Source organism: Physeter macrocephalus, chromosome 20 (assembly GCF_002837175.3).
Source record: "Physeter macrocephalus isolate SW-GA chromosome 20, ASM283717v5, whole genome shotgun sequence".
NCBI lineage: Eukaryota > Metazoa > Chordata > Mammalia > Artiodactyla > Physeteridae > Physeter > Physeter macrocephalus.
Window position 1 is genome coordinate 50,748,729 of NC_041233.1, and position 22,176 is coordinate 50,770,904.

Here is a 22,176-nt window from a genome sequence, read left to right on the forward strand (position 1 = left end):
ATCCACCTGCCAATGAAGGGGACACAGGTTTGAGCCCTGGTCCAGGAAGATCCCACATGCCGCAGAGCAACTAAGCCCGTGTGCCACAACTACTGAAGCCGTGTGCCACAACTATTGAAGCCCACACACCTAGAGCCTGTGCTCTGCAATGAAGGGGAGCCCCCACTTGCCGCTAAAGAAAGCTCGTGCCCAACAATGAAGACCGAAAAAAGGAGCAAAAAAAAAAAAAAAAAAGGATGTATATCAGACAAAGGAAAATGTTGAGTAGGAAGTTTATTACCTAAATCTGAAGTTCAGGTGAGAGGTTCTGGCTAGCGATACACATTTGGGAATTACCCAGATACAGATCAAGCCAGTTTCATAAAACTTCTGTGATGATGGATATATTCTATATCTGCACTGCCCCATTTGGCAGCCAGCCACATATGACTTGAAATGTGGACAGGGTGACTGAAGAAGTGAATTGTTAATTTTAGTTAATTTACATTTAAATAAGCACATGTGGTAAGTGGCTACAAATTGGACGAAACACATATATGTGATTGGATGAGAACCCTGGTGAGTGTAGGTAGAGAAGATTGGGTACCAGGGCAAGCCTACCACATGGATTATTTGTGATAGGAAAAAAAAAAAAGAAACAACTCAAATCTCCATCAACAACAGAATAAAAAAATAATTAGTGACATTTTCACATAAGATTGTCTTTCAACAGTGAACACATACATCTATGTAAATGAATCTCAAAAACACTGTTAAATGAAAAAAAGTAACTCAGAGAAGAAAATTTTCCATAAAGGTCAACAACAAACAAAACTAAACAATGTACTGTTTAGGAATATATTAAGATTGATAAAGCAATAAAGAAAAATCAAGGGAATGAATATCCAAATTCAGGATAACATCATCTCTCCAGGGGAGGTAAGCACAAAGGGCTTCAAAGTTAACAGAAATTTCCTGAACTAGATGGTGGGTACACAGGTGTTCATTTTGTTATTCTTCTTTGTCCTATACACTCTGGCATGTATAATATTAAATAATTAAAAGAGTAAAAAATTATGAGGCAGTATATGGTTAAATGTAAAATGGGTATTTCAAAATATCTTAAAATCATTAAGTTCAGAAAAAGGAAAGATAACTGTGTGACCTGTATAAGGTCTAAAAAGGACAGGTTGAGTCATATAAAGAAAAGAGGGAAGGGCATTCTAGAATGGGAATCAACAGGTCATGTACAAGAATCAGTAAATTAGTGAGTCTGACCAGAGAAGAGTGAAGTTCGGTTGAAAAGTTGGGCTAAGACCAACTTATGAGATGCTTAAATGCTGGGTCAAGAAGTTTGGACTTGATCCTGAAATAGTGCATAACCACTGGTGGTGTCTAAACAAGACAACAGCAATGATAAGCATCAACTAATAGGAAAATAGGAGGCTGGAAAAATCAGTTATAAAACTTGAAGATGTGAGATGTCAGGGAAGATTTATTATGGCCTGAACTAGGATCCTGATGTATAATCAAGTTTACTCCAAGAAACTTTAAGATGAAAGATTGAAGAGAGTTTGGTCTTGGGAATAGGCAGTGAAGGGAAAAGAGAGATTCATAGATTACTCCAATTTTCAAGCTAAACTGAGAAAATGATAACACCAACATATGCAAAACTAGGAATATCAACAGAGAAAACCAGTGTTGAAGGAAGACCATTAATTCATTCATGGGATAAATATGTCAAGCAGTGTGATATCTTCCCCTCAGGGAACTGCCTGTGAGTCCTACTTTTTTCTTTCTTTCTTTTTTTTTTTAGTTACATACTTTTAATAGGCAAAGAGAAAGTATACAGTTCTTTGGGAAGAATAAAAGCTTTTATAGCTTTTTAACTCTATAAGAATTTTATAAGTACCATTTTATTTTACTTATTTATTTTAAAATTTATTTATTTATTTATTTTTGGCTGCGTTGGGTCTTCATTGCTGTGTGTGGGCTTTCTCTAATTGCGGCAAGCGGGGGCTACTCTTCATTGCCGTGTGCGGGCTTCTCATTGTGGTGGCTTCTCTTGTCGCGGAGCACGGGCTCTAGGAGCGCGGGCTTCATTAGTTGTGGTACGCGGGCTCAGTAGTTGTGGCTCACGGGCTCTAGAGCGCAGGCTCAGTAGTTGTGGCACATGGGCTTAGTTGCTCCGTGGCATGTGGGATCTTCCCGGACCAGGGCTCGAACCCGTGTCCACTGCATTAGCAGGCGGATTCTTCACCACTGCGCCACCAGGGAGGCCCAGTACCATTTTAAAAGAAGAGTACTGTGGGGACTTCCCTGGTGGTCCAGTGGCTAAGACTCCACGGTCCCCATGCAGGGCGCCTGGGTTCCATCCCTGGTCAGGGAACTAGATCCCACACGCGTGCCGCAACTAAAGATCCCACGTACCTCAATGAAGACCTGGCGCAGCCAAATAAATAAATATTTTTTTTAAAAAAAGAAAAGAGGAAAACATGACCTACTAATTTTAAAATAAAGAGTACTGTGATAATAATACTGAGTTGCTTTTCAAAATAAATTGAAAGAAGGAACAGAACACAAAAATGGAGATGTTCAGTGAAAGGTCAGAGGTGAAGGAATGGACGAGTCACTACATGACTGAATGCTCCTTGGGGACAGAATTTATAACTGACTCTCTTTGCATCCCCCACAGCACTGAGCACAGTGACTGATCACTACAGAACAGACATTCAAGTAAGGCTGAATGAACAGACAGAAGAGTGAGGGCAGACTGAAGACAAGCCAGTTAAGAAGACCCTACCCAAGCCTTCAGAACCCAACATACCTTAGAGGATCTAACCCTATGGAAAGAGAGTTTAGCCTTATCACCCTGGCTGAAAGGTGGGCTGAGCCTCTGGTACCTGTTTAGGAGATCTAAAATACCAACAGGAAAACAGAAAGGAAACCCATTCTCAAGGAAACATATACTGAACTTCTGCTCCCCACATGACTCTCTAATGAGACTGTGCCCAACTCTAACCTTTAAGGCAGAATGTAACTTTTTACGTGTGTGGCTAATGCTAAAGATATTCAAGGGCATCCGGTCCTTTTAAATTGTTAAAAGACAGTGTTCTGGTTAAAAGTGGTTTAAAAGCCTGAATTTTAATAGGTAGCCCCACCTGGCAAACCACTGTTTCTTAAGCCTGTAGAACAGAGAAATGCAAGTAGAGCTACCTGCAAAGTGAGATGACTGATGCTCAGGTGTTTCAAGTGGTTGCCAGGAACTGGGTTATTAGCTCCAGCTTCCCCTAGGTTCAGATGATTCTGCAGAGCTTCTGTTTATCCAATATGGCTGAACAGAAAACAATGAGGCTGCTTTTTAAATGAATTGATCTTATACAAATGCTGTAAGACCACTTCTTTCTCAGGAGGTTAGAACAGGAAACGAATGCCCAAACACTGGCAAAGGCAGTATAAAATAACAGTTAAGAGCTCAGGCTCTGGCACCAGACAGATACAGGTTAAATCCCAGCTCTTCCAGTAAATAGCTACGTAACCATCTCTGTTAACACATTCTTCCTACTATGTCGAGTAGGACTGAGTACCTTCCTTAAGGTCGGAATATATGGTAACTTCTGGTGTTAGTATGTTCCTTCCTAAAACTACACCCTGATCCCTTTGATTGGACCTGCATTTTCCTTACTAGCCTCAGCCACTAATTTTTAGCGTAGAGCTTTCTAAATGGTTGATCTCATTTATTACGCTTTGAGTCTCGAATTTCCCTCTCTAAGAACCACCATATTTTGAAGCTCTGGTTGTTCAACCCATGCCCTGGACTTCATCAATGAAAGTGAAGAACAATGGCAGAAAACCATAGAGAAAAGTGAATTGTAAGTAGAACATATAAACCTTTTAGCTGTATAAAACTTAAAATTGATGCTTTCTTTAAAATCACAAATTCTGTACACTGGAGATAAGGTGGAGCGAAACACAGCCTATTAGCAACAATTTTAAAAAGTGTTCTGACATGAAGGAGGCCCAGGGAGGTACCCCACCTATGCTCAGCACCTCCACTTCCCTTTCTAAACTCAAGGATCTTTTTGCATGTTGTAGTGGATTCTGGGGTGTAGTAGGAAACAGAAGAGGGAAAACAAGTTCCACAGATTCTTCATTTGCATTAGGCCTCCGTTAGTACCATTACTACTATCCTAGTTCAGGCAGTAAAGACTAAGGCCCAACCAATTTCTCTGCCTCAGGCCTCTCCACTCCCTTACAATCCTGCACACAGCTACCAAACTAATTTCCTAAACAACCAGTTTCATTTGATCACTTCCTACCTCAAAAACTCCTAATGGCTCCCTACCTATTATTCACCAGAAAAAGCCCAACTAAAATCCAAAGGTCAAGCTAGCATTACCCTACTTTTATAACACAGGACTTGTTTCCTCCTAATTCCCGCAAGGAAATTCTCTAAGGCTCCGACTAATCTGCTCACTGTCCTCCCAACACAGACAGACTAACCTGCACACCCAGGTAGGTATTACACCCACCTTCTGCCTTTCCTTCAAAGGCCAACCCAGACCCCCTCCTCTATCTTTGTCCCGCACCATTCTCCTAAAACACATCCTGCCCAGCTTCTGACCCTCTCAGATGGCTATGCTCTCGTGGCATCTCAATCCGCTCCAGCAATTATGAAGGCAGACCATATTACACAGAGGGTCATCACTGTACCCTGCACTTATTAGGTCCCAGACATTTGTTAAACCAGACGAAGAGTTCAAATAATGTACCTGAGTAGGGCAAGACAATACTGCCCATCTTTGCCAATTCCTCTTTATTCACAGTAAAGGGTATTCAGCGTTCGCTACAACGCTGAAAATCTCTAGTACACACAGAGCAGCCAAGTGGAGAGAGCACGCCACCGGATGGCAAAAACCTACGTCCCAATCCTGATTTCTGCCACAATCTCTCCTGGGCCTCGGTTGTCTCAGGTGTAAAACAAGAGAGCTGCGGTGAAGGATCCCAGGGTATCTTTCGGCTCCCAAATTCCCTCCCACAGTAAAGCCAACATTCGGCTACTCGCTAAGGCGGAGGCAGGCAAACTTTTACACTTCCCAAGGCTGGCATTTCCATAGAGGAGTGCAAACTCAGTCCGCAGAGGAAAAAGCGGAGCTGAGAGGAAGGTGAAAAGCGGTCTCCCTGGACTCGGATCCTTTACCCCATGGCAAGGGACAGTCCGCCTCGGCTTCCCAGTCCCTCACGAAGACTCTCCCTAGAGTGGCGCGGCCCGGCGCGGCTCCCGGGAGCGGGCCGGGGTGACTGTCCGCGCCCGCGCCCCGCGCCCCCCGCACTTGTAACACAGGCCCTATGACCCCGGGTCACAGCCTCCGTCCGCCCTCACCGCCCGAGGGACACCCTCCTCTCCGGGCAAGGGCCCTAGCTCCCGCCCCGCGAGCAGCCCTTCCGGGCCCCAGGCGGCCTCAGTGCGGCCCTCCGGGCCCCAAGCCGGCGGGACAGGCGGCGGCTTTAAGTGCTGAATCACCACTTTGCAACCCGAGCTCCAAACCACCGTGACCCAAGGGCCCCGAGGGCCCAGGCGCTCCGCTCGGCTTACCCACAGAGGCGCTCCGGAGGGGGCAGGCGGGCGCCGAGGACCGAGCGGAAGGTGCTGGACAGCCCGGGGTGCAGCAGCCACGTTAGCCGGTACCGCATACCCCAGCGCAGCCGCCGGGACCACAGCGAACGCTTCCTTCTTGCGCCGGAGCCGGCCTTGCTCACTGCGCATGCTCAGTCCGCCGCGCCGCGCCGCCTCCCGGGAGCCTCCGAGCGGCCGCCTCCCCGGGTTTTGCCTGGAGCCCGATAGGGCGGGGACGGAGGGCGGCCAGGGCTGGAGCTAGCGGGCGGGACGGAGTCTGGCCGGGGAGCTGTGGGAACCCAGCCAGCAGGCTTCCCGGGGTGGGGAGGGGCCCGGCCGGCTCACGCCAGGCGCACACGTGAGGGCGGCGATGTGTATCTGGCTCTGTGTTAGCAGGGGTCAGGGGGCTCACGAATACTGTGAGGACTCAAGGGACCACGTTTGCGGAGGCGCTCTCATTGGCTGTCGGCCCCGGCAGTGCAGGTGTTGAAACAAGGTCCGCGGACTAGAAGGTCTCGCACAAAACCAGTCGGCGGCGGGCGCGCGGCCCGCGGGCTCCCTCTAGAGCGCGGTGGGGACGTGGACCGCGGGGTAGGGGACTGGGGAGAAGTTAGACTGGAGGGCCTCCCCAGATGGAGGCCGGGACCCTGGGAGGAGTTTCCATCCTGGGAAACTAGCAGCCCTTCAAAGAGCAAGGTGGAGATGGGACAGGCCACAGCAAAACAAGGCTTTCGGGGGTTTACAAACCTAGAATAGAAACTACCGCTCTGTAGTACTACTATATTTTTTTAAAAAACATTTATATGTAGTACTACTACTATTGTCCGTGTACTTCAGTCACTATTTGTAGGACAAGACTTTTTTCTCCCGATGGCTTTCTGCTGTTTTGCATCCGAAAATAATTTAATAGTTGTTATGAATCAGACTTTACGTTACGTTATTTTACAGGGGTCTTTAAAGAAAAGAGAAATTAGGGTCAGCAACTCTCTAGCTTAAGTGCTTTTAGGTTCTTGATGTGGCATACCGGAGACTACAGCCAAAGACAGTGCTCTGAATCCTGTTATAGCTTCAAATGGGAATTCAGGAGAAGGATTCCTTAATCAAGTGTTTGCTTCATCAAAGAGGTACTTGGGCGTCTTTTTTTTACCAGTTTCTGCTAAAGGCAAACCTTGGATGGATGAAAACTGAGATAGCAGTGTAAGGTAAAATTTCACAATGTTACCTTCTAGTTCCAGCCCATCTGTATTAGTTTCCTGTGGCTGCCATAACAAATTACCACAAACTTACTGGCTTAAAACAACAGAAATTTATTCTCTCACAGTCTGGATGCCCGAAGTCCAAATCAAGACGTTGGCAGGGCTGCACTCCCTGCAGAAGGTCTTAGGGGAGAATCCGTTCTTTGCCTCTTTCAGCTCCTGTGGCTTGAGGCCATATCACTCCAATGTCTGCCTCCGTCTTTACATTGCCTTCTCTTCTGTCTTTCTTCTTTTGTCTCTTATTAGGACATTTGTCATTGGATTTAGGGCACAATCAGGTAATCCAGGATGATCTCATCTCATCCTTAACTTAATTACATCTGCAAAGACACTCTTTCCAAATAATGTAACACTTACAGGCTACTGGGTTTAGGACGTAGACATATCTTTTGGGGGGCCATTACCCCACCTTTGTAGCCTCTACACCTGCCATCCACCAACTCCAATTCACACAGCTGTCACAGCTAATTGATGCTTACAACAATACTAACTTGTCAGTGCTCTTTCAAGCCCTGTTGAAAAGGTATTGCCTTTACAAAACTTTCCTTCAATTCCACTCCTCACATACCCCATTGGAAGTAACACTCTCTGATCTGAGCCGCCACTCTCTAAAGGCATTTATTTGACTCTTAAGCTTCCATATGGGTAAGAAGCAGTAGATTAGGATGATGTCTTTATCATTTTTGTATATCATCTGGCAGCAAGCACAATGCTTAGGCAGTGCTTGTCAAGTGCATGTTTGCTGAATCTTATTAAGCCTCTAGATGTAACTACCATTTATAGGAAATACAGGGGACAAATGTGTTAACTTACACCAAAAGGATACAATCAGCAAAGTTTAGAATGTTTGGAACATTACACAACAAATGACTCTATTACTTTGAAAAATAAATTGCAAAATAAAAAAGAGGAAGGAGAAGCCTATGGATTAAAAGGGACTTAGAATTGTCAAGCTATGACAAGCTGTTATAAAATTTGAATGATAATGCAAAGGGCCAGGAAGACCCAAGCCAATCTTGAAGCAGAATCTGAAACACTTACGCTACCATATTTTTTTCTTTTTTCTTTTTTGCCACACCACGAGCTTGTGGGATCTTAGTTCCCTGACCAGGGATTGAACCCATGCCCTCGGCACTGAGAGCACAGAGTCCTAACCACTGGACTGCCAGGAAATTCCCACCACCAAATATTAAAAGTTACTATTAAGCTATAGTAATTGAGATAATATGTTAATGGCATGAGGGCAGACAAATAGGCCATGGAAAACTATTTAGTAGTATCTGCTAAAGCTGCACACATGCGTATGTTATGACCCAGCAATTCCACCTTTAGCTGTATACTCAGAAATGTGAACATACATCCACAAAAATACATGCACTAGAATGTTCATAGCAGCATAATTATTAATAGTCCCAAACTGGAAACAGTTCAAATGCCATCAAGAGTAAAATGCACAGGAAAAGTAAACTGGGGAATAGTCACACAATGGAATACTATACAGGGATGAAAATGAACATACAAAAATTACACTGGACAATATGAATGAATCTCACAAACGTGATGAAAGAAGCCAGACCCAGAGGAGTATATACTATATGAGTCCATGCTCTTTCAAGCCCTATTGAAACCAGACCAAACTAATCTATAGTATTAGAAGTCAGGTTAATGAGTACTGCAGTCTGCAGTGACTGAAAGAGAATGCAGGGAGCTTGTTTTACATGGGTGTGTTCAGTTTTTGAAAATTGAGCTTATGATTTATATACTTTTCTTTTTGCCATACTTCAATAAAATCTTCAAAAACAGATTGTCTTCAAAAATGCAAAGCAAGGAAAGAGACATTATCCAAATGAAATGCTTGCTTCTTGTTTAAATCCTGATTTGAACAAACCATTGTGGAAAAGAAATGTTTATGAGACAATTAGAAAAGTAAGAACACTGACTAGAATTTTGATGATATTAAATAATCAATTTGGGGGTTATGTTAGTGGCTGTTCACAGCAGCTTTTTTTTTTAATAGAGTCCTTTGAAATAATATGATGCCTAGGATTTGGTTCAGAATAATTCCATCTTCAGTGGAAGATGAGGGGAGAGGGGGAATATTGGTCATGAACTGATAATTACTGAAACTGGATAATGGATGTCTGGGGGATTTATAATACTATTCCCTTTGATTTTGTATATGTTTGAAATTTTCCATGATAAAAAGTTTTATAATGTATATTAGTTTTAAGTACAGTACTATGGTAATAAAATACCTAAAAGCAACTTTAATTTTTTAAAATGTTTATAGATAAGTGATTTATTAATTATAAATTTGTTAAAAGTTTTCCTAGGGCTTCCCTGGTGGTGCAGTGGTTGAGAGTCTGCCTGCCGATGCAGGGGACAGGGGTTCGTGCCCCGGTCCGGTAAGATCCCACATGCCGTGGAGCGGCTAGGCCCGTGAGCCATGGCTGCTGAGCCTGCGCGTCCGGAGCCTGTGCTCTGCAACAGGAGAGGCCACAACAGTGAGAGGCCCGCGTACCGCCAAAAAAAAAAAAAAAACAGGAAAAAAAAAAAAGTTTTCCTAAATGACTCCTACTTGCTAGTCCTTAATGGTAAATTTGAGTTACTTTATGGGCAGTTCTTGAAATATTAATGTAAAAATTTATAATTCATATTTTTCACAGTTAAGACTACTCTTGATTTATCCATTCAACAAATATGGGCCCAGGCCTTGCTTTAGATGTTGAAGATACCTCAGAGAAAAGAGCAACCGGGTTTCTATTCTTGTAGGGTTGATACTATAGTGAGAGAGAGTAACAAATAAATTAATACGTATATAAAGTAATTATATAATTTGATTAAAATAATGTTAGAGGGTACTTCCCTGGTGGCACAGTGGTTAAGAATCCACCTGCCAATGCAGGGGATACCGGTTCGAGCCCTGGTCCGGGAAGATCCCACATGCCATGGAGCAACTAAGCCTGCGCGCCACAACTACTGAGTCTGCGCTCTAGAGCCCTCAAGCACAATTACTGAAGCCCACACGCCTAGAACCCGTGCTCCGCAACAAGAGAAGCTGCCGCAGTGAGAAACCCGCGCACCGAAACAAAGAGTAACTCTGCTCGCAGCAACTAGAGAAAGGCCGCGCGCAGCAACAAAGACCCAAAGCAGCCAAAAATAAATAAGTAAATAAGTAAATAAATAAATAAATTTAGAGTAACCGCGGTGGATTTTCCTGCTGTCAGCGTCACCCAAGTAATAGTTCTAGGACTTCCCCTCCATCAACACTACTGCCCCTCTGGGTAGAGGGAGGTGGCAAAGATCTCACCACCTATGCTGAGGGGGCTTATGCATGTCCTGGGCTGTTGACAACAGGAGTGTGCACATGGGACAGTTTAGGTGGATGCGCAGCAAAAGTTCAGAGCATAGGGTTCAGGGTTTGGGCTGCATAGGCAGCTGCCAATGGAGAGCCAGCTTCTACGGCCCTTCTCATTTGCTAACTCTCCACCAGTTCCTCTCCTGGGATTTATGTGTGTGTGTGTGTGTGTGTGTGTGTGTGTGTGTGTGTGTGTGTGTGTGTGTGTGTTTTAACAGCCCCTGACCTCCATTAGCTTCTTCCTCCTACATCCCTTTCTCTCCATCTGATGTACCACCCAGGAGTTTCTCAACTAGAATTTGAAAGTTGTGGAGGGCAGTCATCTGCTTCTCTCTCTGTCACTGCCTTGCTCAGGGTTCTTCTCAGGGCCTTCCCTTAAGAGCCTAGTTTGAAAATTACACACATTGAATATTGTTTTTTCTCTTTGCATTCCTGCTATAAGAACACTAATTCTCCTGGACACCCTCCGTCTCTAGAGAAAAAGTCCTGAGGTACGGCAGATAAAGGAAAACAGAGAGAGTAAAATTTCAACATCTTCTTTTGCTATGTGGAGAAAGAAAGAAATGGGGTTTCATGAGAGAGATTGGGGGTCTCCTTTAGACAGAGTAGTTGGGGAAGGACTCTCCAAGGAAGTGACATTTAAGTTGTGACTTGAAAGGTAAGAGGGAACCAATTACAAGAACAGGTGAGGGAAAGACTCTAGACAGCAGAAACATCAATCACAAAGGTTAAGGACAAGAGTCTGGCATGTTCTGGAACTTGACAGTAGTTCAGAGTACTGGAAACCTCTTCTTTCCCTTTCTCTCCCAACGAATCTTTGCTACTGAGATGCTACTATTAGAACACTATAAATAGTAATGAAAATTTGGATTTGGGGAAACTCAATACTTAAGCATTTCAAGATTTTTTTTTTACACATTTATGTACAGTTCATGAACTGTGATTTTTCCTCGGTTTATAAGCACAAGCAGACATGCTTACTATTTTTTCTCTTTGGCATTCATATCCATAGACATACAATAATTAAACCTAACATGATTCTGGCAACTATGGAAAATGACAGCTAAAGTCAATTACTCCTTGACTAGTCACTAGAGAATTGCATAGATGTTGCTCAAGAGCCTTAAAAGGTCATACAAGTAAAAATATTCATGAACACTTTTTTAGTGCTTGGAAGAATGTTTAAGTTATGTTAAATAAAAATTCAGGTTGTGAAACTACATATTTAACTATGATTTCAATTATTAAAAATATAGACATTGGAAAGAAATACATCAAAATATTAATAGTAATCACTAGGTAGTGACGATCTATTTTATATATATATATAGGAGTTTAAGAAAGAAAGAAAAAAGAGAAAGAAAACCAGTAGAAATATTCAATGGATACTTCAAAATTATTTTCCAGAACTGAAGGAAATGAGTTGCCAAAGTGAAAGGATTCACCAAATGTCAGCTCAGTGTGTGAAAATAGATGCACACCAAGTCAGATTATTGCAGAGTTTCAGCACGTTGAAGGGAGAGAGAAGATTATTTAAGGTTCCAGAGAGAGAGAGAGAGAGAAAAAAAAAAGGCCACAAACAAATGACTGGGAGTCAGAATGGCTATGGACTTCTCAGCAGGAGCAGAACCTAGAAAACACAGTCTTCAAAGTTCTGGGGCAGCAATGCCCTTGTCCTAATGGTGGCACAAAAGCAGCAGAGTTCCCACTCTAAAGGGGCTATATGCAGTTGCACAATAGGCATATCAGAAATAACTCATATAAATCAAAGCCTGGAGGGCTCTTCCCACGTGTTTTTCTCTGTGTGAAACCCCTGGACCTTTGCACATCCCAGAGTGTGAGCTGTGGGGGGGATCTGCAATAGTAATCAAGGTTGAAGTTTCCAGGTGGAAGAGGAACTCAGGGTCACCTTTAATATCATTTAAATAAAGTAATGTGATATTTCTTACACCACCCAAGATCGTGGTTGCAAAATCATATCTGCTATAATAGTTATTAGGGTAAAATTTAAGGACATACAAATTATAGTAATAATCATAGGTATAAACTAATTACTATGGAAAATCAAATGTTGGTGAGTTGGTGGTTTATATAAAACACTAAGTTCTCCAGATTACTAATAACTTCCAACAGGTTTCACATAGAAGGTCCAAGATAGTAGCAAACGCCTGCCATCCTTAAATTATTCTTCGAAAAGACCTAGCTTCCTGCTTGGAAAGAAATACAGTGAGAACAAAACACAGATTTATATTTCAATAAAATATAATTCTGCACTAGGATAGTAGGATGCCTATTTAAAATGCTTTTCTTTATTGTGAAGGTAAAAATAAAGCTCTGTGAAATGAACAGAAGCACTTTTTTTTTTCAAAGTTTTAAAGACTATTTTTTTAAAGACCAGTTTTAGGTTCACAGGAAAAGCGAGAGAAAGTTTCCGAGATAGCCCATACACTCCCCGACCCCGCACTTGCATAGCCTGCCCTACTATCAACATCCTCCACAAGAGAGGTACATTTCCTACAATTGATGAACCCACATTGAAACATCACTACTACCCAAAGCGCATAGTCTACATTAGAGTTCACTTTTGATGTTGTATATTCTATGGGTTTGGACAAATATATAATGACATGTATCCATCATTATACTATAATACATAGTATTTTCACTGCCCTAAAAATCCTCTGTGCTCTGCCTATTCACCCCTACTTCCCTTCTAACTCCTGGCAACCACTGCTCTTTTTACTGTCTCCATAGTTTTGCCTCTTCCAGAATGTCATATAGTTGGAATTATTCAGTATGTAGCTTTTTCAGATTGGCTTCTTTCTTTTAGTAATACACATTTAAGTTTCCTCCATGTGTTTTCATGGCTTGATAGCTCATTGCTTTTCATGGCTGAACAATATTCAATTCTTTGGATATCTCACTTACTAAAAGGATATCTTGGCAGCTTTTAAGTTTTGGCAATTATGAATAAAGCTGCTATAAACATCCACAGGCAGGTTTTTGTGTGGACATAAGTTTTCAGTCTCTTTGGGTATATACAGTGGTCCATCGGTACCCAGAGGCATTGGTTCCAGGACTCTCGTGGATACCAAAATCTGCGGATGCTCAAGTCCCTTACCTAACGTGGTATAGTGTAGGTGGTCCTCCATATTAGCAGGTTCCACATCCTTGGATTCAACCAACCACAGATCAAAAATCGATCTACAGGGCTTCCCTGGTGGCACAGTGGTGAAGAATCCGCCTGCCAATGACGGGGACACGGGTTCAAGCCCTGGTCTGGGAAGATCCCACGCGCTGCAGAGCAACTAAGCTGTTCTCCACAACTACTGAGACTGCACTCTAGAGCCCGTGAGCCACAACTACTGAAGCCCGGGCGCCTAGAGCCCGTGCTCCGCAAAAAGAGAGGCCATCGCACCACAACGAAGAGTAGCCCCCGCTCGCCACAACTAGAGAAAAACCTGCACGCAGAAATAAAGACCCAATGCAGCCAAAAATTAAAAATAAAAAGATTAAAAATAAAAATCGATCTACAGGGAATTCCCTGGCAGTCCAGTGGTTAAGACTCCCACTTTCACTGCCAGGGGCCCAGGTTCGATCCCTGATTGGGGAACTAGGATTCCACAAGCTGCATGGTGTGGCCAAAAAAACAAAAAATGAAACAAAAACAAACAAACAAAAATCGATCTACATCTGTGATCCACTATGAGTTAATTTTGTGAAGGGTGTAAGGTCTGTGTCTAGAGTCATATTTTTTTGCCAGAAACACTTTCTGTGTTTAAAAATTAATCACTGCAGAGAGAAGATGCAGAAGTACTTCTGTTTCAAATACCAAAAATCACACTGGAGAATTTTTTTACTGAGATTTAATTCACTTACCATAACATTTGCCATTTAAAAGTGTACAATTTAGTGGTTTCTAGTATATTAACAAGGTTGTGCAACCATCGCCACTAATTTCAGAATATTTTAATCACCCCTAAAAGAAACACAATCAGCAATCACCACCACCCGAATGCTCCCCTCCCCCAGACCCTGGTAACCACTAATCTACTTTCTGTCTTTATGGATTTTCTTATTCTGAACATTTTATTTTTTTTTATTAAAATTATTTATTTATTTGGCCATGTCAGGTCTTAGCTGCCGCATGTGGGGTCTAATTCCCTGACCAGGGATTGAACCCAAGGCCCCTGCACTGGGAACGCGGAGTCTTAGCCACTAGACCACCAGGGAAGTCCTCTGAACATTTTATACAAATGGAATCATACAATATGTGGTCTTTTGTGTCTGGCTTCTTTCACTTAGCATAATCTTTTCAAGGTTTATCCATGTTTTAGCATGTATCGATACTTTATTCCTTTTTATTGTAGAATAATAAGTAGTCCATTGCTTAGATGTACCACATTTTTAAAACATCCATTCATCAGGTGATGGACATGTGGGTTGTTTCCAATTTTTTTCCTATTATGAATAACGCTGCAATTGAATATTTGTGTACAGTTTTTATGGGGACATTTGTTTTCATTTCTACTGAGTGTATACCTAGAAGTGGATTTCCTGGGTCATGTGGTAACTCTCTGTTTAAACTTTTGAGGAACTGCAAGACTGTTTTGGCTGGACCATTTTGCATTCCCACCAGCAATGTGTGTGGATTCCGGTTTCTCCACATTCTTACACTTGTTATTATCCATTTCTAAAAAAATATAGCCATCCTAGTGTATGTGAGGTGGTATCTCCACACTGAGATTTTAAAAGTATTTGTGGAACAATTACTGACTGTAGACTAAATACTGATTGTAGAACAAATATTGATTATTTTAATCAGTGAGTTTTTCAAAGCCCAAAGTTCAGTTATTTCTGAAGTGATTAATGAGAGTGTAATTAATGAATAAACACTATCTCCTACTCTAGCCATGTTTTATGACTTCACACAAGTATCTATATCCAGTTACACAACCCAGACAATTATACAAATATTGGATGATTGTGTTTGTGATGGATATAAACGGGCTATACAATAAACCACTGACAGCTAGAGGGTCCCGTATAACAGCTCACAGAAAGAGCAATCTACTTTTGATAGAGAACAGAGTATAGCTACATTAAAAATTTTTTTTTTTGGCTGCACGGCACAGCATGCGGGATCTTAGTTCCCTGACCAGGGATCAAACCGGTGGAAGTGGAAGTGCAGAGTCTTAACCACTTGACTGCCAGGGTAGTCCCTAGCTACATTTAATCTTTTTTTAAATCTTTTTTTAAAACAAATACATTTATTTATTTATTTATGGCTGTGTTGGGTCTTCATTGCTGCTCGCGGGCTTTCTCTAGTTGCAGTGAGCAGGGGCTACTCTTTGTTGCAGTGCGTGGGCTTCTCATTGTGGTGGCTTCTCTTGTTGCGGAGCACCGGCTCTAGGCGCAAGGGCTTCAGTAGTTGCAGCGTGCGGGCTCAGTAGTTGTGGCTCTCAGGCTCTAGAGCACAGGCTCAGTAGTTGTAGCGCACGGGCTTAGTTGCCCCACGGCATGTGAGATCTTCCCGGACCAGGGCTCGAACCCATGTCCCCTGCATTGGCAGGCGGATTCTTAACCACTGTGCCACCAGGGAAGTCCACTACATTTAATCTTATTTGGGATATTTGTATTGGCTTGTTTAATCAGCTAACCAAAGCTCTTTTAAAAAAAAAATCCATTAGAGTATAAATTCAAGCTCCTTATCAGCATTAAGGCATTTAACAGAACAGCATCAAAATAAATACGGTATTTTTATGATATCCTTCCTGTGGTAGGCTGAATAACAGTCCCCCCAAAGATATTTATATCCTAATCCTTTTGAATGTTACCTTATGAAACAAAAAAGGACTTTGCAGATGTGATTAAATTAAGGATCTTGAGATGGGGGGGAGTATTCTGGATGACCCAGGTAGGCACTAAATGTAATCACATGTATCCTTATAAGAGAGAGACAGAAGGAGATTTGACACAGAAGTGAAAGCATAGAGGTAGATTGGAGTGAAGTGCCACAAGCAAAGGAATGCTAGCAGCCGCCAGAAGGCTGGAAGGCACATGGAACCGATTCTCCCCTAGAGCCTCCAGAGGGAGCCTGGCCCTGCTGACACCTTGATTTTTTTTTTTTTAGGATGTTCTTTTTTAAAAAATTAATTAATTAATTAATTTTTGGCTGTGTTGGGTCTTTGTTGCTGCCTGCAGGCTTTCTCTGGTTGTGACGATGGGGGGCTACTCTTCGTTGCGATGCGCAGGCTTCTCATTGCGGTGGCTTCTCTTGTAGCTAAGTTGAAAGTAGTTGTTTCTGGAGTGGAGGTCTGGAGGGATTGGGGTGAGATAAAGCAGGGAAATAGCTTTTTTTTTTTTATAAGCCCTTTAGAAACTATTTAACTTTCAAAATGATGTCCACGTTTTCATTTAAGAAAAATAAAGTTCAATTAAAATAATTTATACAAGAAATATACATACTCTTGAAAGAGAGAATGCTAGGTCAAACACATGGCCAATGATATCACACTGGTCGAATTTAGGTTAACTATTCCTAGAGTATTAAAAATAATTTCTAAACATGTGCGAACTTTCAAGAGAGAAGTGTTGACTCGCTTGAGTAGTTTGAGCTCCACAGAGACAGTGTAAAATAACATATCAATGAGAGCCACCTGCCTAGTGGAACAAAACTCTTACAAATTTCCATAAGACCCTGGCCATCTCCGTTAGATTTAGTCTAGTCTTGACGGCAGGAACTATAATTCAGCCTATTTCTACAATGCCTGGCTTGTAATAAGCAACTCAATAAGGGTTTGATGAAAATGGGATGCAGGTGCACTGACCACATGAAAATATTAGGTGAATTAGGTGAGGGAGATAGCAGTTAACAATCTGGGATTTGGGATCAGAAAGAATTCTGAGTTCCTTCTCTGTTATTTATTAGCTGTAGACTACAGACAATATACTTAGTTGGCCTGTTTATTCATAAAAGAGTGAGAAATACTAGTTTCTGTTTCAAAGAGTTGTTTTGAAGATTAAATAAGATGGTGCACACAAAGTCTTTCATAAAGTCTGACACATGGTAGCCCTAGATAAATGGCAGCTATAACTATTAACAAATGGAGACTCTTGAATTTCTTGCATCAACCCAAATGACAGCTAATGTAAATATTGTTTTTTGTTTTTTTTATTTTTTTGGCCGTACCATGAGTCTTGTGGAACCTTAGTTCCTGGACAGGGATCTAACCTGGGCCCCAGCAGTGAAAGTGTTTAGTCCTAACCACTAGACTGCCAGGGTATTCCCTAAATATAGTTTAGATATTTACTAATGAGAAAGAAAAGGAGAAGAAATTAACATTTCTTGACCTATTATGTGCCAGGTACTTTACAGATGTTATCATTTTAATTCTTACAATAATAGTAATAATTATTATCTCCATTTTACAGATAGGGAAACCAAGGTTGAGAGAGGTTAAGTAATTTCCTACAGGTACTCATATATTTTTTTAGTGACTACTTTGTGTAAGGCTCCATTCAAGACACTGGGAGGGACTTCCCTGGCAGTTAAGACTCCGCGATTCCACTGCAGGGGGCACAGGTTCCATCCCTGGTCGGGGAATATTGAGCAAAACAATCACAGTCCCTGAAGAAACTTTCATTCTAGCAGGAAGATAGACAATACAGTGACAATGTAATTATAGATTATAGTAACTGTTATGAAGGAAATAATCAGCATCTTGAGACAGAAAATTAAAGGAGGAATATGTTTTAGATAGAATGGTCAAGAAAGGCGTTTTTAAAGAGAAAGTTGAGTTGAGATCTGAAGGATGAGACTGGGTAAGCCATACAAGGAGCCAAACTAGAGAGTTGTAGGGAGATGTTACAGCAAATACAAAGGTCTGGCTGCAGGAAAGAGCTTAGAAGTTCCGGAGCATGGTAGTAAGCTGTGTGGATAGAGGCTGGAGTTGTTCGTATAGGCCAAGGCCAGATCATGAGGGTGTTGGGGCCCATCATAGGCTGCCCCAAAAATGTACCTCAGTGGCATACTGATGATTTGGAAATAAAGTTACTTAAGAAAGGGTCACTGCCACAGGGACACTTTGACCCTTCTGTTTCCCTGCGAGCAGGAAATAAACCTCTCATGTGAAAGGTGCACTCCCTGCATCTAGAGGTAAAAGGACACCCTTATCGCCAGAGACAGGGAATTCAGGCAAGAAGCCTATATAAACAGATCTTGTTACTTCTTTAATTTGCTACCCCAAGCCTAAACTCTGTTTAGATTATTCGCTAATTGCGCACCCCAAACTAAGTTTCTCTGTCCTGTCAATTTTTCATAAATTTATTGTTTCTTCGTCTAAAAATTACAAGCTGCCTGCTTTGGCCACTTCCTAGGTCCCACTTCTATGAGACCTCCTTGTGCTCCAATTAAAATTAGTTTTTTCTGCCTGTTAATCTGTTTTGTGTCAATTTCATTATTAGTCCAGCAACAAGAATTCAGCATGGGTAAAGGGAGAAATTTTTCCCTTCCTGACAAGGGCCTTACGAACATGGTAAAGAGTTTGGATTTTATCCTAGGTATACAATGAGAAGCTAATGTAAGGTTATAAAGTAAATGAAGGGCATAATCTGTTCGTTTTAAAAAATAGCCTTCCCTTTGCTGAGTGAATGCAGTGGGAATGGAAAAGAGCAGAAGTAGCGAGACCTGTTAAGGAGGTTGTTAAGGACAGTTATTCAGGGAAGAGATAAAAGAGACTTGGAATAGAGTGGAGGGCAGAGGTGATAAAAGCAATAGGACTGCACTGGACAGGGAGAAGAAAGGAATCAAAGGTCTGGTTAGCACCACGTGTCTAAATGAGAAAGATTAGGGTGGTGGTAAGGGGGGTAAAGACTTCTGTTTTGGACAGGTCCATTGTGAGATGCTGGTGAGCCATCTAAGAGGAGATATCAGTAGACACCTGGCTATGCAGGATGGAGAGGACCATCCATCTAAGCTGTAGATGTAGATGTTTCCTTGGGGGAATGTAGGAGGTTAATAAGCAGAGAAACACTTAAAGGGGCCTGAGAGCTTTCCACCCCACCTGGCTGTCACTTAAGAAACTACAACGTATCTTAGGATTTACCTGGTGGCACAGTGGTTAAGAATCCGCCTGCCAATGCAGGGGACACGGGTTCCAGCCCTGGTCTGGGAAGATCCCACATGCCACAGAGCAACTAAGCCCATGCACCACAACTACTGAGCCTGCGCTCTAGAGCCCGTGAGCCACGACTACTGAGCCCGCACGACACAACTACTGAAGCCCATGCACCTAGACCCCGTGCTCCGCAACAAGAGAAGCCACTACAATGAGAAGCCCGCGAACCACAACGAATAGTAGCCCCCGCTCGCCGCAAATAGAGAAAACCCTCACGCAGCAACGAAGACACAACGCAGCCAAAAATAAAATTAATTAATTAATTAATTAAAAAAAAAAAAGAAACTACGATATCTAGGTTCCCGTGGCCTAAGTGTGGCCCAGAAGCGCAGTTCCCAGAGCCGACTATGGCACAGGCCCATGATTCATTATTTCCTGGGTCCAGAACCTACATCGAAGCTGGTCGAGTCACCCCAAGCACTGCCAAAATGCCCAGAGTACCCTTACGGAAGCCAGCGGTCACTGCGTGCGAGCCGGGCCACGGTGCGCTGGCTGCCGGGATTTGTAGGCTGACTGGGGCGGGCGTTTGCGCAATCTCCTTGAGGCCCTGCCCGACGCTGCGCCACGTAGACAGAGGGAAGCGCGCCCTGAACCTGCAGCAGTTACTGCAGGACGGCTGTCAGAAAGCGTAAAACTGATCTTGTTTTCTTTCTTGGAATCATTTGGGGATGACGATTTCTCATCATTTAAAGGATAAATTCCTAGTCCTAAAGTAACATTCAGTGTCCTTTTCATCACGATTTCGTACCCGTGGTAGCCTTAACACTTCCTAATTATTCTTCAAGACTAGTCTGGACGTTTCCTCCGAGAAAGGGGCTTGCTTTGGACCTCTCTCTTCTGTGCTCCACAGCACTCTCCTACAATTCTCTAATAACAATTACAATCACGGCCAGCCTTCCTGAGCTCTTCCATGTTCTAGTCTAAGCTATTTACCCATACCATCTCATTAATTCTCACACAGCTCTCTGAGACGGTTGCTATTATTCCCATTTTGCATATGAGAAAATTTTGGTTTAGAGACGCGATGTAACTTGACCAAGTTGAGCAAGTTGAAGTGTGACACTGTTAAGTCCGGCGTCTCTCCCACTAGACTACGAGTTCCAGGAGTGCATGGTCGGATCTGCTATTTACTTTCCCGCGGGCCACGCCCAGGGGGCGGGATCTGGTGACGACACCGCGTCCCATGGTGCCTTGCGCGCCTGCGCTGCAATTGGCCCGGAGACTCGGCTCCTTTTTCAAATTGAGGCGCCGAGTCGTTGCTTGGTTTCCTGGGCTGCGGGCGGAGACTAGGTTGGTGATTCGAAGGCTCGGGCGGGTGGAGGACAGACTCCGGGGCCAGTCACAGTCCCTGGTGGAGAGCGATTTCCCCGGCCACGCCAGCACCCGACAGGGGAGGAGGGCACCCGTGTCCGCGCCGGCCGCCAAGCCGCTCCACGCCCCACGGCGCCCGAGTCCGCGACCAGTCCTTGATTTTTCGGCGGGGACCGTCATGGCGTCTCAGCCGAATTCATCTGCGAAGAAGAAAGATGAGAAGGGGAAGAACATCCAAGTGGTGGTGAGATGCAGGTAGGCCGAGCTTGGCAGGATTCCGAGCCCCGGGCTTTGCTGCAGGGCTTCTTCCTGTGCGGTCCGAGGAGAGGGCTTTTGTTTGCGATTTCTGAAGGGACCAGACCTTCCTGTTTCAGTTATCTGCGTTCTGTTTGATAAAATGACACCAGGTTTCTGTGAGGAGTAAATTAGTATTTTTTATTTTTTTTCAGAAGAAGGGACATTTATATCTGAGCTTATAGTTTAAACTGCTATTGAGAAGGAGAATTTGGTCGCCGTTCTTTAGTGAAATGTGTTCTTTTCTAAAAAAAACTACTGTCGACAAAGATTTAGGTGTCACTCCTTGCAGTTGGTCCGTTTGGAGATGACTGCACACCTACTTTACAGATGTTTTAGCACTTATGTTGGGATTACCATCCTCTCCATCACCTCTAAAAACGTAATCAGTCCCCTCTTTATTCTAGATGCAATATTTCTTTAATCCCTACTAAACAAGTAAACATCACTGTATTTAAAATTTAAAAATTAAGTTGTGGAGTGAGTTTATGTTTTTAAGATCAAAGAGAAAACTTAAGTTCTGCTACATTTCCCAGTGGTTTCCATATCACGTCCCAATTTTAAAATGAGCTAGGAGAGGAAGGACATACAGGAACATACTTGAGGCCCTCCACAGTTTACTGGTATTTGTGTGTTTTGTACGTCTGTTTTTGCTGCTGTTGTTTTAAAAACTACCAACTGTCAGAAACTTTTCTGTAAATCTAAACGTTTTCTAAAATTAAAAGGTTATTTAAAAAGTGTATTAACAAACTTTCTTAGGTTATTGCCTACACAGCTTTGGTGACTTGAGTTGTAGATATCAAAGGTAATATAGCTAACTTTCTAAAGCAGGCGCCAGAGAAGACATTTGGTGGTAACCTTAAGTCTAACCAATTACATTCTAGTTGCACTCTAGGGCTTCTGCTAATAGTTAATTGTTTTGAAGATTAGAAAAACAGCCTATATTCAAATGCAAATTTTTAGATGATTTTGATCGTTTAGTAAAGTCAAGTGATATTACCTTATCTGTGTGGCTTTATTTTCTTTAATTTCATTTTTATTGTTAGTTACAGAATATGTCAGACGTATGAAAAGTTATAGAGAACAATGAAACAGACATCTGCATATCCATCACCCAGATTAGAAACAGAACAATCATTACATCTAGAGTCCCAGCGTATCCCTCCGCATCCCTTTTCTCTA

General features: G+C 42.7%; 2 protein-coding genes across 5 annotated transcripts in view; one reads left to right on the forward strand and one right to left on the reverse strand.

Moving 5' to 3' along the window:
- IDE (insulin degrading enzyme) overlaps positions 1-5,760 on the reverse strand; it is a 116,466-nt gene extending 110,706 nt beyond the window's left edge. For 2 of the 3 annotated variants that reach the window (XM_028482098.2, XM_007108705.4), the window contains exon 1: positions 5,576-5,759. In XM_028482098.2, the coding sequence (XP_028337899.1) occupies positions 5,576-5,673 (98 nt within the window). In that variant the 5' untranslated portion in view covers positions 5,674-5,759. Of the gene's footprint in view, positions 1-5,575 lie in introns of all 3 variants that reach the window. The other variant, XM_024121182.3, reaches the window with a different exon arrangement.
- A 14,913-nt stretch (positions 5,761-20,673) lies between these two features.
- Positions 20,674-22,176, forward strand: part of KIF11 (kinesin family member 11) — a 56,254-nt gene continuing 54,751 nt past the window's right edge. The window contains exon 1 of one of the 2 annotated variants that reach the window (XM_055081060.1): positions 20,674-20,955. In XM_055081060.1, coding sequence (XP_054937035.1) covers positions 20,879-20,955 — 77 coding nt within the window. In that variant the 5' untranslated portion in view covers positions 20,674-20,878. The remainder of the gene's footprint in view (positions 20,956-22,176) is intronic. The other variant, XM_024121374.3, reaches the window with a different exon arrangement.